Source organism: Micropterus dolomieu, linkage group LG14, assembly GCF_021292245.1.
Source record: "Micropterus dolomieu isolate WLL.071019.BEF.003 ecotype Adirondacks linkage group LG14, ASM2129224v1, whole genome shotgun sequence".
NCBI classification, from domain to species: Eukaryota; Metazoa; Chordata; class Actinopteri; order Centrarchiformes; family Centrarchidae; genus Micropterus; species Micropterus dolomieu.
The window spans coordinates 21,057,221-21,076,121 of NC_060163.1; the positions used below are offsets into that span (position 1 = coordinate 21,057,221).

At 41.5% G+C, this 18,901-nt stretch overlaps 1 protein-coding gene across 1 annotated transcript in view; it reads right to left on the minus strand.

Annotated features, from left to right (window-relative positions):
• Positions 1 to 3,413: 3,413 nt before the first annotated feature.
• Positions 3,414 to 18,901, minus strand: part of LOC123983451 (protoheme IX farnesyltransferase, mitochondrial) — a 36,553-nt gene continuing 21,065 nt past the window's right edge. The window contains exons 5-7 of the mRNA XM_046069708.1: positions 10,517 to 10,587; positions 6,368 to 6,600; positions 3,414 to 4,575 (exon numbers count right to left, since the gene is read on the minus strand). Of these exons, the coding sequence (XP_045925664.1) occupies positions 4,145 to 4,575; positions 6,368 to 6,600; positions 10,517 to 10,587 (735 nt within the window). The 3' untranslated portion in view covers positions 3,414 to 4,144. The remainder of the gene's footprint in view (positions 4,576 to 6,367; positions 6,601 to 10,516; positions 10,588 to 18,901) is intronic.

The following is an 18,901-nucleotide window of genomic DNA, read 5'->3' on the forward strand; positions in this document are numbered from 1 at the left end:
TTTATATTTATTAAATTACACAGAGAAAAACAAACTAAAAAAATAAATTATAAATTGTTTTAATTATATAGGCTAATTAATTATATAATTACTCATAATTAATTTTGTGCGACTGGAAATTGTTAATCTGAAAAAATAAGCATAATAATAATTATCATGAGTATAATGATGAAACCTATATAATTTAATAGCATTTATGGCAAAAGAACTATAAACAAGAATGGCTTCCTATGCACTTTATTTCCTTTTATATTTTCCCCCTTGTGACATGTGTCTTAATAAAATGTGTCTTTTATAGTAACTTTCTTTACTTCTCCAGCCTGTTTTTACAGAACGATTATTATGCTACATAGGCTACCTACAACACGTCAACACACGGCTAAAATAAAGGGGACTGTATTGTAAAGATGAACTTATTCAACAGTCAAAATATTTCAAAAGTTTCCATGCTCTTAAAAATCTCTAATGCTCTTCCATGGCTTTGTTGTTTTCTTATTGCCTTATTTGTGACATGAAGGTCTCCTTATACTTGAGAAGTCTCTTCGATGAGCAGCAAATTAGCAGAAAAGGCAAATTCATTAACAGCCTGTTTATTAACCATCAGTTTATTCTTCTCAAAAATAGCTTATTATAAGGATTTTCACTTTGAAAGATATGATATGATATGATATGGCTAGAGCGTCTGCATAATAATAAAAAACTCTACCCACATACCACCAGAATGAATCAAAATTCTAAAATGTAGCCTATAGGCTATTTTTTAAACATAATTATCCCCTACATGCAGGCTACACAAACATTTTGAAAGATCTGAGAGAAGTTGAAGAGCCCAACAAACCCTCTGTTTAAAAATCAACGTTGGAAATACACGCACTTAATTCCCAATTTTGAGAGAGAGAAGGAGAAGGACAAAAAAAAAAGAAAGTTGCAGCGAATGTTTCATGAGACTGGAGATGAGTCAAAACAGACATGTAATTTAAACCCCGGGATCTTTGGCCGCGTATGAAAAAGACCTATAGACAGACAAATTTTATGCTTCAAAACGAACGAACAGATTAAATCTACTTAGATATGTTTTATTATTATTATTATTGTATGTGAACATGAAGGCATTTCTTTTCCAGTTTAGGCTGCAAGCAACGTGGTCAAAGTCATGCCGAAATAACTGACTGAGAAAACACTAAATGAACATATCATCTGAACGAAACTTGTTGCTTGTGATTGTGTTAAATAATAGTTTATCGTTCTCTCCCCTGGATTCAAAATCATTTTTCAAAATTTTTACTCTAATATTTCTACAGGGACTTAAAGTAGATAGTTTTACAATGCTGGTTGTATAGTTTTAGTCGAAATGTTGCTTTAGGATCACTGCAGCTCTTTGGGTTCTATTTTGCAAGAACAGACCTTTGAAGAGAGGCCAGAGGTCATCCGTCATCCTGAGATTTCACTGCTTGGTTTGAAGAATCCTGGAATCCGAGCTGTTGTACAGTATTTCCCCCTCTCTGATGTGAGACTCAGTGTGGACATTAAAGCTGCAGCACCGGGGTTGACGGCATATTGCCGTTTGGGGAGCCTCTCCTGTTTACAGATGCATATTTTGCTCTTCAGTTTGTTGACTCTGGCATTAAAACTCAGACTCACACTGGATTACAAAATAACATGTATGATTTAATGACTGCTATCAGCAATGGGAAAGAGAGAAACCTCCATGTTCTTTATGCATCAAAAGAAGTGAAATAAGTTATTATTATAATTGGCTTATGAAATAATAATGGACTTTTTGAAGTTTTTCTACAATTTACACAAAAGTAAATGTGATAAATCTAAAATGTTTAAGGATTTAGTAGTCAACTGCTCTTTCATGTGAGGTGATGTATGGTACCCTGCAGGACCTTATGGTCTCCCTGCATGATTTACCAAGTTGCAAAGTCACTAAAATACTTAAAAATGCCTCTAGGCTTCTTTTAAAAGATAAAAAATAGTTTGCTTTGAATAATAATTTGTCTGATATGTTTATCTCAGAAAGAAGTGTACTTACCTCAGTAAAAATTCTTAGTTACATCTACTCCTTCTCATTCCCTGACAAATCAATAATCTGAAAATGCAAAAATATGAATTTCAGAAGTTTAATTTCACATAAGAAAATACCAGAGATATCACCTTCTTCTTGTACTACTTTTATACTGGAGGTTTCCACTTTCCACATCCCAATTGTTTATGTTACATATCGGACAATGAACAGCTTCAATTACTTATGTCGTCACAAAATCATGATCGTACGTATGCATCAAAATGTCAGTTTTAAGGTGGGACTTTTCCTCCTTCAGCAGAGGAAATTAAAAACAGCGTAAAACTCTGTGCATACATCATCCTGTACAAGGAAGCTCAAACATCCAAGTTATAAAAAAGGCAAAACATATTCTTTAATGGACAGGGGCTTTAAAATCCCCACAGAACATTTCTCTAACTGCATGTCTAAATCTGAGCATGAACTTGCCCAGGACTATTTTGAATGATAATTTCAAAGGATGGATTTACCTTTCATGAGAACAGCAGCTCAGAGACATCTCTCTTGTATAATCTGAGGAAGGGATCTGTGGGTTGAAAGCTCAGCCATAGGTCTAATGCTGAATACAAAATATGATTCATATGCTCAACCATTAAGAGGACAAGTAGAAGTAACACCAAATTCAAATAACTCCAGAAATGGAAAAAGGGAGCAGAACTGTTCTCCTGGCTGACAGGACTAGACAGCACCAGGGCCACCACTCTACCTCTGTAGGAGCGGATGTTGTAAACCATGACAGGCCATCACACTGAGCCCTGGAGGTTGGATAGGACATTCAATCTCCACACAGGTTGGGTGTATGTGTGCGCGCTTTTCGCCCCACTTTTCTCCCAACTGTAACAGCTGGCCCCAATGCTCCCCTTTCAGCCTCTGATATGAAACTCTGTATCCGGTCAGACACTTTACGAGGATGTCGAGCCGTTTCAGGTCTCCCGGCCTTGGCTAAATCCCCCAGTACCCTTTTATGGAAGGAGGATGGCAGTGAGTGGAAGGGGACGCTTGTTTCTCGGAGTGCGGTGATGGAAATGTAACCGAATACCAAAACAAGGGGAAAAAGAGGCGGAAGGGGAGCACATGTTGACTGACAGGTGCAGAGGTGGCCTGCTAAATGGAGCTTATTGGAGGGATGGCGATTGTGCTTAAAGCGAGCATATCCTCTAAGGCTATAATTGAAACTTAAATCCATACATTATGTGGATGTTGAGTCGGCACCACCACCTAACGAGGTGTGGTAGTGGTTTGTGTGTGATTGATCAGGTACACAACCATTCATCCACAACTTCCTTTTAAATTGAGTTTTAAATGGAAACAGTGAATGGGTAAATGATGACACAAAATACAGAGCTACAATCATGACATGTTTATTGTTAGAGAGCATTTGCCCTTGCATTTGGTGCAGGCGAACCGTGTTGAATTAAAGCATTATGTAAATGAATGAAGACCCATCAGTGTGTTTGCTGAGTAGCAAAATGCAATGAGGCTTATTAACTGTCAAGTAACTGGGCTCAGGTGAAAGTCGAACAACAGTCAACAGACATCAAGTGCAGCATCCAAGTGGCTTCAGTTTACATATCTGTCCTATTTTCATACTCTGACTGAAAAATCAACCGTAAATCTTTGATACCATGAAGAACACATACTTTTCTTCTATTTTGCAATTTGTACAATGCAATGACAAATCCGCAGACAGTGATGCCTGAGTGGATCCATAGGAGCAATTTACACTGTACACGAACATTTAACATCAGTCATGTACAACATGGAGAGGAACTGGTGGGCCCCTTCATAAATAAATACAGAGCATATACAGTACACACACATTGAAATGATTACAACCTGATGTAATAATTGAGTGTGTTTTCTGTAAATCAACTATTTTGATCCAAATTATTTCCAGCTCATTTCCTGATCTGTAGTGAGCACCACTGGCTCAAATTAAACACGCAGTTATAATAATATGTCTGTCATCCAGCCCTCTCCAAACACAACAAGTGGTTAAGGAGACACCGAGGGAACATCTCACTTAAAATAAGGGTCTCAGACGTCCTAATGGTGTTGGGGCACCTATGAAACTAGTTAGCTTTGCAGGGCGAGAGGTAAAGAAGCTGGAGGTATAGCTGGATCCTCCTGATCTCTGCGAGGCTTCTTGCAAGTCAGTGCCAGCAGCAGCAGCATGGGCAGGTGCCAGAGGCTGCAGAAGAACAGCTTGCGGGCACTGCTGCGGTCTCCCTTCTGGTAGAAGCGGAAGGCCAGGTAGCTGATGTACAGGTTGATGGGTAGGGAGATCACTGGGAAGGTCCAGGTGGTTACGTCCAGCACGGGCGCTAAGGTTGACAGGCCGATCAGGCCCACGCTGTGGCGCAGGGCCACCCGCTTGCACATGCCAGGGTGGGTGACGGACATCATGCGGTAGCCGCCACGGGAGTAGTCTTCCCTCAAATTCCAGCTGAGGGCGTTAAAGTGGGGAAACTGCCAGCTGTACAGGAAACCACCCAGTAACAAGGCACCTGGGGGTGAAACAGAGGGAGAGGAAGAGAGTAAGGAAGGAGGGGATTGATGATTCAGTCTGTTTGTTGTTTGATTCACTCTCAACATGCCAAATATTAGGCCAAGTGCTGAAATAAAAGTTTTATGTTATGACTTTTTAGTTAAAAGTACATTTCTTTAATCTTAAAAGCCAATAGAAAGCAGTCAGTACTAACTTACTAATAACTTACAGCAGTGTTCCAACTGTGCATGTTTTTCTGCCACGATACAAAGTTATGTCAGTTATTGTCTCAGCTCTAACTCGCACAAAATGTTGCTGATTATCTTTACTGGTTCCTTTTTAATGAGGGACGGCTGTTCTCAGAAACATTATACTATTGTTATATTTCCTAGTTTAAATGTGTCAAACCAGAAGGACAAGTGCACAGACTGACAGTGGCTTGTGTTTCACATTCTGTGGGAGGGCGACAAACACACCTGTGGACTGTGGTCATGTTCGCTGCAAGTACTTATTAAATCGAGTCGGCAGAACAAGCAACAGAAAATTCCATAACAGAGAGCTGTAAACAGGTTTTCTTTTGCCTTGCTTTTAGTAAACATGTAAAATCTCGTATGAAAACTGGCGAGGGTTTGGTATAGTACTGTGTCTGTAAAATACTGTTCGCTGCTTTGAGGGAACATTTAGAGAACACTGGTTATATAGATGTTTTTTATTAGGCTTAATCATTTGACAATACGAAGTTCATTTAAAGGGAAAGTCCATCTCGGTGGCTGAACCGCAGTAAAGGCAAGATTGTTTTTAAAGCTTTCATGAATAGAATGAGTTGCCATGGAATCAGTAGCCCTCTCTTAAAATCAACAAGCATTTAATGGAATAGAGCTGCTCTCATTTTACAGATGAAAAGTCAACAAATTCATTAACATTATGTTGAAAGAGCAAACCAAATATTTGTAGCTTAAATATAAACCTTTATGTGCATGTCTCCGGGATACGGCAGCAACATGATCAAACACATTTCATACCGTTTCCATAGTACAACACACTTAATGTGTCCGCCAAACAAGCTGAAAAGCCCCTCAGTCTCTGTCGCTTCACTAACTTAACATTACATTCATCTGGCAGACACTTTTGTCCAAAATGACTTACAATAAGTGCATTGAAACTCCACAGGAACAATGAACAAGAGCACCAACAGCGCTGCAGGGATTCTGAGCCATATGTAAATAAAGCTTTACGTAGTGTGAGATCAGGCCTGGTCAGAGAGGTCCTGTTGAAGGCAGTGAAGAACAGCAGCCCAGCCCACTAACAAAAAAGTATTAATGAGGGACAGAGCACTGTGATTTAACTAGGGCTGCAACTAACAATTATTTAGGAGCAGCTTTTAACTTTTTATGCAGCTTTTTACTTTTAACTATTTGATTAGCTGCTGAAAGTGACTATTTATGAACGTCTCCACCAAAAAACGAAACAAATATCACTGCGGTCTAGGGAGACAAATATGGCTATAATAACTATTAATTTGACATCTTGCAGCACCTCTTTGCCCTACACATTGCAGACTGGAAATACCTTTTGCTTTATCCAATCAACAGTCCAAAACCCCAAAGACATAACTTTTTTCTTAAGCAGAGGAAAACAGCAAATCTACCCATTTCAGGCTTAGGCATCTGTGCTTGATAAGTGATTTAAATGGAGTTGAAGATGCCTTTGAACTGAATACTTTTCTCTAAAACAATTTTAAACACTACTATCTACATATGTACATACACATGAGTCCACTAATACCCCATATCTCAGCTGGTGAGTCATACCTAGATCCAGACAACCTGTGGCAGCCGTCCAGCCCATGACAGGAGGTATAGCACCCACCACTGCTCCCACCCAGGTGTTGGCGATGCTGAGCCTCTTGAGCGGTGTGTAGCAACAGGTGTAGAGAAAGATGTTGAGGGTCCCCAGGAAGCCCGTCAAGGGGTTTACCACCAGCGTGAGCAGAGCAATTCCAGGAACTCCACAGGCCAGAGCAAAGGACACTGCATGGAGGGGACTGATATAAAGAAGGGACAGAAAAAGGAAGCGAAACAGAGGGAGAGATTGTGAGACTCAGCTAAAATGGCAAGATAAAGAAAAAGTAAACAAGGGCAAGTTTAAAAGATGAGTTTCAGATGTGTTCTTTTGATAAAAGGCAAGTTACAATACACAGATTCAGAGCCAGACAAACACCCATTACCATGGGATGATAAAGTTTTGTGGGCTTGTGCAGACACCAGATAAGACAATGATACCTCCACATGTTCCACACACACACGCAGACCCATGGGGGCCACACACTGACAGCCGCAGCCGTGCATGGCTGAGGCTCATAACAGGAGGCTTGGAGGAAGCGCATCTGATAAGAGTTTGTCAGGAATAAAAGGAGCTCTGCAAGATGAAGGGTATGCGCACACGCCAGAGATCAAAACTAGCTGAAGGAAACCACTGCGGCTCGGGCTTTTAGCCGGATGAAGACTTCCTCCTCCTCCTCCCCTCATCTTTTATTGAAAGCAGTGGTGGCAAGGTCTGGTTCAAATTCACCAGTAAATGCTCCATAAATTAAAGAGAGAGTAGATTAAAATCTTGACCAAACGCAGGCCTTTTCTTCAAAAAGCAAACAGGGCTTTTATTTTGGTGGTGTGGCCGAGCAGGGAGATTGGTGCATTAATGTGATTAGTGGTGTTATGCCTGTTTTATGTGGGCTGAGGTGGGGCCGTGCAGGCTGGCTATGAGCTGTCGACAGTCTGGCTTGGCTGTGGGTTGGCTCTGCGGGGGTCAGGGGAGGGAGTGCGTCACATGGCCTGAGGCGGGTTTACTGTCCTCAGCTTACAATCTGACACAGCCGCAGTACTAACGTCAGGTGACTAATGTCAATGCAAAAAGCCCAAGATGTGGCCGTCCGGTTGGACCACAATCAAAACCAGGGATCTAAATGTAAAACACAAGGGACTTACCCATTAGGTTAAAGAAACAGAATTATTCTACGTAAACCTTAGTTACCTGTTAGATATTCAAGTGGTCAATGTATTATGATTTTTGGATGAAAAAAGTATTAATAATCCTGATTCGTGATTTTGTCATAAAACTTAAACCTGATTAAAATAGTTGATCCTGAAATTTAATTCTTGATAAAAGCAAATTACACTGTCAGATGTTCAGGAAACAGCTAGTAAAAGATTTCTGTTAAATTATTTGAATAACCTTAATGAGAATGACAAGCAGAGACTTTATTAGAAGGCAAATGATTAGAATCCTTCAATACCACATACTGTATGATTTTATCTCCTCTCAAGACCAGCTGACTCAGACGATAACGGTCTCAGTCCAATTGGGTAAACAGTCGTGACGTCCAAACCGTACTTCGACTCAATAACTGCAATGTGTGTCCCAAACTGTTCCATTGACCAAACTGAAAGCTATTCAGCATCCTCACATGTGGAAGCCTCAAACTCAAAAAAAACCACAACAAAGGACGGGGGGGGACTGTCATCCACATTTCACAGAACAACAATAAAAGGTGGGAAAGATGATACACTATTGTAGTCATGACATGAAATGAAAAAATATTTCCGATGCTGACATCATGTTGGGCAGACAGACTCCTGCAGAAAGACAGATGTAGCGGAGGAGCGTCATTTGGCTTATACAAAGACCTTGTCCTGAGGACAGCATGCAGAATGTGTAAAATGTGGTCTTGTTTGACAGGACAGTCCAGCCTCCCATCTGCTCGCTGTCTGTACATAAGATTGTGTGTGTGAGTGAGAGGGGGAAGACAAAGAGAGAGATATCTAGTGATTCTATGTGTCTCAGAGACACAGACAGACACCTCCTCTTGTCAGGGACAGGCTAAAAGCCTAAGAGAAGAGGCTGTGTTTAGACAGTGAGAAAACATCTTCAATCACCAGATCAACAGCACGAGAGTCCACTTTCAAACAGAGTGTCAATGGAGAATTCCTGAAACTGGGATGAGATGGCTCTGGGTCAATGTCAGGTTATGGTGCTAACAGGCTGCTCAGCCATTAAGGGTCTATTTTGCTGGTTTATATTAGAATGCAACAGCGATTTTTAGCTTCATCGTGGTGGCTGCATGTGAATTTTACTGTTCTGTATGATGTTTAATCCTCTTATGTCAACAGGTTGTTTGCTTTTGTTCCTTCTGAATAAAAATGAAAGGAGACAAATGGAGCTGTTCCCGTAAGAGTGAAATGCAAAGGAGGCAGTTTCCTGGCAAGGACAATGGGCGAAGAGGACGTGTGGTTGGGTTTGTGTTTTTTTGGTTCACGCATCAGTGCTAAAGGGTGGCAGTCTCCCGGCGGGACAGGTAGAGACGAGCATATCCAGCCACTGAGTCAGATTTCACATTTGTAGGAGCGTGGCGATGCATGCACTTCACTGAGCACCAATGCAGAGGCTATCTGCCATCTAAAAAAAGGTAGGTAGCAAAGCAAGGGTGGTCGGGTAAACTACACCCTAATCTCAACCTCGTCCCTCCTCCAACCCGACCTGGTACCAAGCTCGCATTACACCTGACAGGTGAAAAGCAGAGTATCGTCATTGCTGGCATGCATTTCTACGGTCTCTGGCTGCTGCTACTCTACATACTAAGTTACTGGTCTGCTTCAGCGCCATAATATCTCCACAACTAAAAGTGAATGTAAATATGGCATGTGTGCTACTATCAATGCTACCATTTTGTTTCATTTACGGTGTGTTGTTCATTATAATACTGCCGGCCAATACATATATGCTTTGACATCACAAGCTGTTAGGTTATGTTTCAACCCCTGGAAAAATGTAAAAGCAAGAATAAGCAAGGATAATGTCAGTGAGCAAGAGAACAGGAGCAGACTTTGTCAACTAAAAGGTTCCTTCAGCCCATTGTTGTGTGTGTTTCCACCGTGGTCTAAAGATCTGCGATGATTAGTCAAATTAATCAGCTGTAGGCTGTAGGCCTACGCCGTACAAAGCGATGCACAGGCATCATTATTTAGTAACAACTATCCTTGAGCAAAATTTATAAATGAACATCCGATTTGACTGGAATATAATGAAAACTATAGGCTATGCTTGGCCATTAAAAACAGCTTTTTTGTGTGGGAGTATAATGAAGAGACACACGATAAAGTTTGTTACAAACTCAATAAACTGGAAGCCATCAAGTTCTTAAAATAACTCCAGCACAGAGAAAGCAACACAAAAATAAGACAACAGACTACAGCTTCAGCCCACATGTCTGTGTCCGCCTGAGCATTGGAGGAACGGGATTTTTAACTAGCTTTATTACCTGCTGTAATCAGCTGTTCCATTTGTTTTGGAGAAGAGGAGACCGACTTCGGCTCTGTGTAAAAACTTCCCGACTGGAAACAACAACTTCTGTCCCAGTATTTAGCTTAACTCCTTCAGCTGTAAGCTGTAAACACACCGCATACATTTAAATGCTGCTGTACGATCTCAGGCGGCCGACGTACGATCTCAGGCGGACATCGATGAGACTTGTGTGCTATCTGAGTGTTGATTGTGATTTACTGGTTTGCAAACAACGGTCGAAAAGAGAGGAGCAGTAGGCCTAGCAGAACAGCCAACATGCTCGATTTAAAGCCAGTAGCCTCTACTCACCCATTCAGAAATTCACTGCAAGGCAAGCCTCGCCCCCCCCAAAGTACCGGTACTTTCGGAAAGTACTACCCCCCCGAGCAGGGACTTTTTTGGGGGTAAAATAAAGACCATAGAACTAAATTTAGACCCTGGTTCCTTCAGTGGAAACGCAATTCCTCCAAAGGTTCCTAGTTCCAGGGTATAGTTCCTTTGGTTGAAACACGGCTTAAGTTTAAAGTAATAAAAGTTGCAAATGGGGTTGCTATGCCAAATCTTTCATAGAGAAAATCATGACATTAATGTTATTAAGTAAGCACAAAGACAGAAACCTGTACCTGATTTGTCCTCTGACGAGTGGACGGTTCTTTGTGCGGTTCATGTTGGAGTCGAAGGGCACCTCAAAGTACTGTTGAGACAGAACAGGAAGTGGGTTAATGCAGGAGACACAAACACACACATCCATCTCCTTCAATGCACACACACTATTTCTTGAACTCATACAGGCAGCAGTGAAAATGGATCACTTTGGGTGTTAAAGCAGAATAGGCAACACTGTAGATTACACACCTCCTACACTACAGCTCAAAAGGTACAGATGTGGTTTAGAACATTTAAATTTGATCCAACTGATCCAAACAAACAAAAAAAAGGTGTGAATGGAAAGAAACAGCCACTATGAAATATTTTACATTTCTCTCTCTCTGCATGCTTTCTGATGTTGGTCACGTTAATGTTCACAGAAATGTAAATCAACTAGGTTAAATTTATAAGGATCACATGACTTCCACCATGGCTGCCTCTGTGAGTCTATCTACGCAACATCTGGAGAGAAACAATGCGAGGGGAGCCACTTAAGGTATGGTCCTAGCAAATCAAAAAAAATGCACTTGGAGAGTAAATGGACAGGAGGTGGAAGGTGGAGGCAGTGAGCTGTTGGGACAGGAGGTGGTGGTGTTGGTGGGGGGTGTTCTGGGATACAACTATGTGAAAAACTACTTATACTCCTGTTTTATGATCTGCTCTGGAGGAGTATGCTTCAAAGTGCTCCCATGAGATTGGCAATGTGTGACTAAAATGCAAACACATGGGGTGCTTAAAAGCAGGAACTGGCTAATCTGTGTGTGTGTGTGTGTATATAAGTGAGCAAATGCACATACATGTGTGTTTGCTTGCCTGCATAAGAGCCTTTGACTAATGAAGAAAACAGATAAAGCACTTAGAATGTGGAATATCAAGATCCATCTCTTCTGATATATGGTTCACCTAAAATATCTAATAAATAGATAATCCACTTAAAAACCCAGTTCCCAGATTTACTGCACTCATGACATCGAAAAGCCACCATATTATTAAAAAAAAACTCCTGGTGGAAGGCATTGCATTTCATTTCGTATAGATTTTCTATTGTGTAGAACAATAGGGAGTGGGCTGCAAGATCTAAATAACAAGCACCAACGAAAAGATCAAACATGTCTGACAACAATTTGGCTTTCTTAGATGAGGTCTGGCATTTGGGAGAAACACAGCCTTTGATGGTCATGCCTACAACAGTTAGATAAATATCTCCATATTTGGCTCCAGTTACTGCCGAAATTGTTGTGGCAATAAAATGCCCCAGAAGGCATTAAAATTATCGGTAGAATAAGCTCTCTCCATATGCGCCAAAGAAAATCTCCTGCTTTCTTCCTTCCATCTTTGGTTCAGTTGTAGTGGAGCACTAGCTAGCTCAGTCTGACTGGACTGGGCCAGGCTAATGGACAGCTGTGTATGCGGCTGTGGGACCCAAAGGTCCAGGCTGAGGTGTTAATTCTATTTCCTGGGTCGGGAAATGCGTCAAAAGGTCAGGGGCCGCATGAGAGACAAATACACTTCGTGGCCAGGCCAAAGCAGAGAAGTGCTGAACCAGGCCTCAGGCAGGCCCGGGGCCAAGCTTGCTGTAACACTGCACACATAAAAAAAAGATTTACTTAGTTTCCAATAACATCATGTTAAAAAAAGGAGAAGCAGATATTGTGAATAATGGTGATCTGTGCATTGTGCCCACATAGGCATTTAAGGCACTTCTACATTAAATAAAATAAGAAACAAAGAACTTTCCAGAGTGAGTAAAGAAAGTATTTCAAAACACAAGATTGGGAGTGTTGCCATCGTTTGGATGAACCTGTCGTATGTGTATGCAGATGATTTGACGTGAATGTCAAAGTCACCCGGACCACCCCACTGCGTGTGCCATGTTGTCATTTCACAGTTTGTCCAGTTCTGCTCTCGTTCCTCGCGCTCTGCCTTTTAAGTCCGAGTGCCTCATCTGGTTCGCATCAGCAGCCCTCTCAGCCCGTGTCATTATTTCCGCCCAACACTGCCATGTGTTACAGTGATGGCATTAAAGTAATTGGGCCATTTGTGTTTTGTGTGCATGCACGTGTGTTGCTACAGGTAGGTCTAGAGGTTTGGTTCAGACTGCACCAGTTTAAAATTGACAAGTCTTCGCGTGCATTACCAAATAAGCTGAGCAGAATTAACTGGCACAACATTCAGTGGTTATAGCTTTTAGCAAAAACTTCAATCTCCAGTAGGGCACTTCTGACCAATGTATATTTAATATTACTAAATGTAAATATGCCTTTAATCAAATCATCATAAAAATAAGGCATAACCTAGGTGAGTTCTGCAGTTAAATCATGATTCTTTCACTGACAATGCTGAGCATGGGAGCATAATGAGGCATTTTTGATGGGTTGGCGTTCCTTTCACCAAAAAAAAACAAAGTTCTAAAATATATCGGGCTTAAGATACAAACCTCAACCCTTTGGATCAGCCTGGGACATCGACTGTATAGAGGGGCAGCTGGGGGACTGAACCGGAAGTTATGGAGAGCCCGGCAGCTGCTTTCAATTATGAACACAAACACATACACAAAACCCATAAGTGTAGGGACAATTATCTGCCAGATGAGGATGGAAAAGAGGCGAGACCAAAGTGAGAAGCAAAGGAGAAGGGGTCAGATCCTCTGCGCTATCAAAGACAGAACGTGATCCACAGCCAACCACCAGGGCTCAATTGATAACAGGATGCAGGCAGGCATTTCCTATTCTTGTGTAGAAGCTATAGAAGCTACTGCTTTGCATCATGATATAATTCATGGCAACACTGAAGCAGAAGGACTTGAAGGGCTGCGTAGTTTTTACGTGCGTAAAATGTTTAAGTTCACTCACTGGATGTCATGAAGTTGGCTTGTATAACCACTTAATTAAGGACAATGAAAAAATGACTACCTTGTACTTTGTGCAACAGCCACTCCTTGTGATCCTCATGGGAGAAAAGTTGCCTTACCAACCCCACACCTCCTGCAAAATCAACAATAGGAAGTGCAGTGAAGGTTGAGAGGAGAGGAGTGATACCGTAACCGCACACTGTGCATTTACTGTGTTTACTCAAGAGTGCGCGCTTAAACACAGGCACAAGTACACACACACAGCTGAGCAGCTGTATGGCTCACTCAGAAACATCAGCTGGCCTAAACAGTGCGTCTCTCTCACTCTGCTGAGGTAAACCCAGGTGCACGGGCTAAACCCAACAATAAGACCAAGTCATCACTTGTCAGAATGTCACCTGTTTGCACACTGGAGTTGAATGGCGGATGCAAACATCCACAGGGGCGGGTGGTGCTCCGATGCATGCGAGCCAAGTCTACTTAAAAAAGCACGAGAGCTCTCAATACCCCCTTCAACACCAACTGTGAACTGTCTCTGATCAACCATTTGACAAACAAGCAGCAAAAGATTTACATAGATTAAGCTTTCCTCAGAAGTCAATTCAATGTGTTCTGGCAGACATTCACAACATTTTGAAGTCAAATGAAAGAAAAGGAATGGAACAAAAGAGACAAGCCATGCAGCCCCACACAATAACTCTTTTATTAAGGTTATTTCAAGGTGTTTCTGTGGTAGAAGTGGGACTGCTCTTCTGTCACAGAAATGCTATTGATGTCTCTTGAGTCAAATGAATAGTCTTGGAGCTATGTGAGCAATGCTGTGATTTTGCACTGCTTCCCTGAATAACCTGTTAAACACTTCTAAAGTACTTGTTAGCAAGAACTTGTGTGTGTGTGTGTGTGTGGAAAGCAGAGGTGAAACAAGTCTAAAGTCATAATGGAATAAAGGCAAATAAAAGACGAGACGAGGAAGCAGGAACATTAACAGCGAGGGTGACTGTTATAACAGGTAGAAATGGTACATGGGTAGAAATGTGTGCCATGATATAGATTCAAGTAGGTGCAGGTACAGAAGGGATTGATTTTCACATTACATAAAATGCATCATGAGCATCAGCACAACCCAGTGCACGCAACCAAGTACTCGTGTATAACTTAACTTAAGCTGTCTAAAAACTTGAGTAAAGAATTCCCTTTCATGCAAAAAATGTAAAGATGAAATCATGCAGGTAAGACCAAACGATGATGAAAAAGAGTTCATCCATGGTTTGGTTGCAAAAAGTTGGAATTCAAAATACCTTTGGGACATAAACTAGAAACTGACATCTGAACATCTTCACATAATTCCTGTCACTGAGAAAATAGCAATATTTAGTTCACACTATCTGCAGTTGAGGTGAAAGCTAAAAAAAAGGAGACGTGTCTGTGTCTGGAATGCTACATATGGACAGCTGGCAGATGTTTGCGGGCTTCCTCGCCCTCTTGCGATCCTTTGATGTGATGAAATGATAGGGGATCAGCTGGTGTGATTAGACATGAAAAGCCCAAATTGTTTGTACTGCTTAATTCACAAGAGAAGAAATCAAGAAAAAGAGGGAAAACAAAAATCACATAACCTATGATCCAGAAGTCTTTTCACGATCAAGTCATCCACGTTTCAATGTTTGCACAGTGACTCAGGCATGTGAACAGAATCAGACATTAAAAAGAAAGCTGAAACTACCCATACTTCTTCGTCTTCATCCTGCTACTATACTCTACAGTCTGCTTTCATTCTCCCTAGGTACCGCTGTAGAAACTGCAATACCCTGTCTGGCCAAAGAGTGGATCTCCCTTTCATCTGTGTGCTGAACCCACAACCCTTTTCCCTCTCTTTATAGTAGTCTGTGTAGAGCTGTTGGCAGCGGTTCAGCTGGAACAGCCTCTCTCTTGATTAATGGCCTGAGTGTGGGACAGTGAAGTGCTAAACTGTCCTTATGTTAATCAGCCAATTAATGCTGAGCAGAGCCACATTACCTCTGCCCTAATCAGCCCCTTTGCCTGTGAAGATATGGGTAGGATCTGGGAAAGCTTACCGCATGGCAGAGGCATGCTATACTCTCACTGCCTGAGCCATGAAGAGAGGGAATGAGAGGGGAAAGAGGATGAAGCTTGAAACGGAGAAAAACAGAAAATGATAAAAGTAGAGGATTATTCTTATACGCTGTTTTTCTTCTGGCTTTGACAGCTGCTGCTTTGCCTCCTCCATAGACAACATAAAGAAATGTTTTTGGTGTGCAAATAAAGATAAATGAGTGTTGCCTATTTCTGTTCTGCGTAGACCATCTTAAGCTGCTAAGGCAGGTGGTCTAGGGGAATATATGCCTTGTGTGTTGGATCATATCACTATTTTCATCATTAATGCTGTGTTATGACCAGGCCACAGTGCCTCCTAGTGTGACGGAGGACTTGGATTACAAGCCAAACTCTTAGTGGATGGCAGTGGGGGCGACAGCAAATCTTCCGGATCAAGAGACCCTCTCTCACAAAGAGGTATTTCATTACTGGTTATGTTTATTTTAAGTTACAGAAAGAGCGCCTACCACTTATGGCCCCAGACTTGATTAAAAAAATTTGCCATTTTGGTCAAAATATACCTCACACCATAAGAATGTTCCAGAATACTGCATATTTGGGCTTGTGGCCAAATCCTTTAGTGAAATTGCTGCAGTTTCCAATATTAATCTTCATTTGCAGAAAGTGGTTTTGGTATCATTTGCCACTGGGGCATGCTGGCTGAGAAATTCATTTTCACTCCACTGTAAACATATCAAATGTGCAAACAAGACAAATGCCTTAGTTGGAGCGCTGGCTAGCCATATCGCTAGTCTGAGCCTGATAAGTTAACGTTCTTACTAATGAGGGCATTTCACTACACTTCCTGATTACCATTAACTGTGTACACACTTGACTGCTTTCTATTCAGTCTCACACACTGTGGGAAAACATATCAGTGAAAGCTGAAAACATAAAACCAGACTGTGTGTGTGTGTGTGTGTGTGAGGTCACTTGTTTAAAAAGAAATAAACAGTTCTTTCCGCCATCAGTGGGCATTTGGAAATAACTGAGGGTGTGACTGACATGACATGCAGTTTGAAAAGCTCTCAGCAGTTTGGGTGCAGTTGAAGAAGAGGCATGTGCATGACCGTGTGTATGTTTGAGAGAGTGTTTAGATTGTTCGTCCGCAGCTGTGGCCGACCACAAGGAGACTGGAATGGGTGTGAATGTGTGTGTACGTCAGCTTTAATACGGCTCTGATACGGCTAGTCCTGAACATCTTGAAAAAAATGCACCCCATGGAAATTCGAAGTGATAAGGAGCGGACACACATGAAGGCCCTCACTTTTCTCTCAAACATGACAGCAGCCATCAGCACCTCTTGCAAATTTGTATTTGCAGCAGTGACCCTTGGCAAAATCCATGCCTTCATCTGGACAGGCTCAGTCAACAAGACTTTCAAATCGAAATGATGAGGGCCACAGAAGACGACAACAACATAGTGAGGTCTAGATCTTTGTGTGCAGCCAGTGTTTTCCACACTCGTCCATAGCATTACCTTTTAAGGATATTAAATTTAATTTCTGGATGAAGGTCAACTACCTATTAATGAAACAAGTCAACTTTGCGGGCAAAAAATCTTTCAATATGCTACATTGTTAGGAATACCACAAGAGGCCTGTCATGACGGGCAAACCAGACAGCTGGGATTTTCAGTGTTTGCATTTACAATCATTGGCTTTATCATGAAATACATTTCATTTATTATTCATAACAAAGATAAACAGATATCAAACAGATAAGACATCCGATTCCACGATCTATGAAAAACACACCCTTTCTATTGTTTTGCCAAACTGTGGGTAAACTAAAACAAAATGTATTATTACTCAATTTCTATTTGTTCTTTTTTATCTCTGGCTTGTGGTAAGCACTCTGGCATGCTGGGGCGCGGGTTACAGGTCTCATACTGCCTGCTTTTCCTCCAAGGTAAGGTTGTTTCTGAAAATATCCTGCACATTTAACAAACTGAACACAAAGTGACACAGGCTTTACATTGTTCAATCAGCATCTTTGTTCTCCCTCCCTTTCTCCTCACCAGCATGCTCTTTAAACTAGACTTCTGATAATACACACACGCAGCTCAGAGCAGAACACTTTGGTTCAGAGACAAGACAAGGGCAAGACTGGAAAGGTTCTAGTATTCTTCCTATAAATAATGTGTGCAAAGAAATCTTTGTAAAGATTGTCAAGTTTCATCTCTTCAGTCCCTGCAGTGAAGTAAAACTGCTAAAATAGTGAATCACATCCTATAGAGCTTCACAACTACAGCCTCCTTGATCCAAAAAGGAAAAGACAAAGAGAACAGATGGTTAATATCAAGGGTCTGCTCTGAACTGAACTCAAGAAGTAGGAGGGAGTATTCCTCAACCATCACACAGGGCTGGTGTTAGATTTAAAAAAAAGCCATACAGCTGCTACATCCCTTTTAAAGTAGAAAGAGTTGTGGTTCTCAGATCCTAGTGTGCTAACCCTCTTCTTTTTTAGTTTGACTTTTTGAGTGACAGGAAACAGTATAAGGAAAAGACTGAACTATGTTTATACGGAGGCGGAACATTTGCTGATACACCCAACACAAGGGAACAGACAGTAAACAGTGGCAAAAAGCGGCAGGAGTAAATAATTTATCCATGAGTTTCAATCTTGTTTGCTAGAGCAAATGGGATGAGACTATGTGAACAGGGTAACAAACTTCCTGTCAGAATCTGTCCTCCTTCACAGTCAGAGCTTTGCCCTCGAGACCCATCCTTCTTTCTGCCATATTCTCTGTATCCCCTCGCCTCTATCCCCTCAAGTGGAAAGGCTACCAGTTAGCTCCTCGACGGGTTCTAGAAGTGAGCTGTCATCCATCTGTCCAGTGAATGTAACAGAAATTCTTCCTGTCAGGATGTTACGTGACACAGCTTCCAATGTGTCTGAATGGGGGTGAGTAAGTGCTGGCACCGTTCCTAGGGTGAGTTGCAATGGCGGTCACAAACCCGAGAATAACGCTATTTTAGCCTAGATTACTGACAGACAACTGGCGCACATTAATAAAGTCTTACAACTATATGTCATTTTAAAGGTTACATTTGTTAAAACATTTATAGACTAGGTGAAAATGCAACTTGTCCATACCATGAGTGTAACATTTCCCTTTACCTCCTTCGACACTTCCTTCCTACTTTACAGCAAACTGTATAAAAAGATGTAACAAAGTCTTTAACAAAGACAATTTCAAAGCATTTAACTGCCATTCAAATGTGTGCGCTGATGAAATTGGAGCCACTTTTCCCCTACCTACACTATCTCTTTATAAGCAATTACTGCAAGAGAAGCATACAGATAAAAGGCCTACAGGAGAAAAGTGCAAAAGCACAGGACACCCCCCACCCCAGCACCAGTGCACAGAGAAATGTTTAATCCCCAGGAT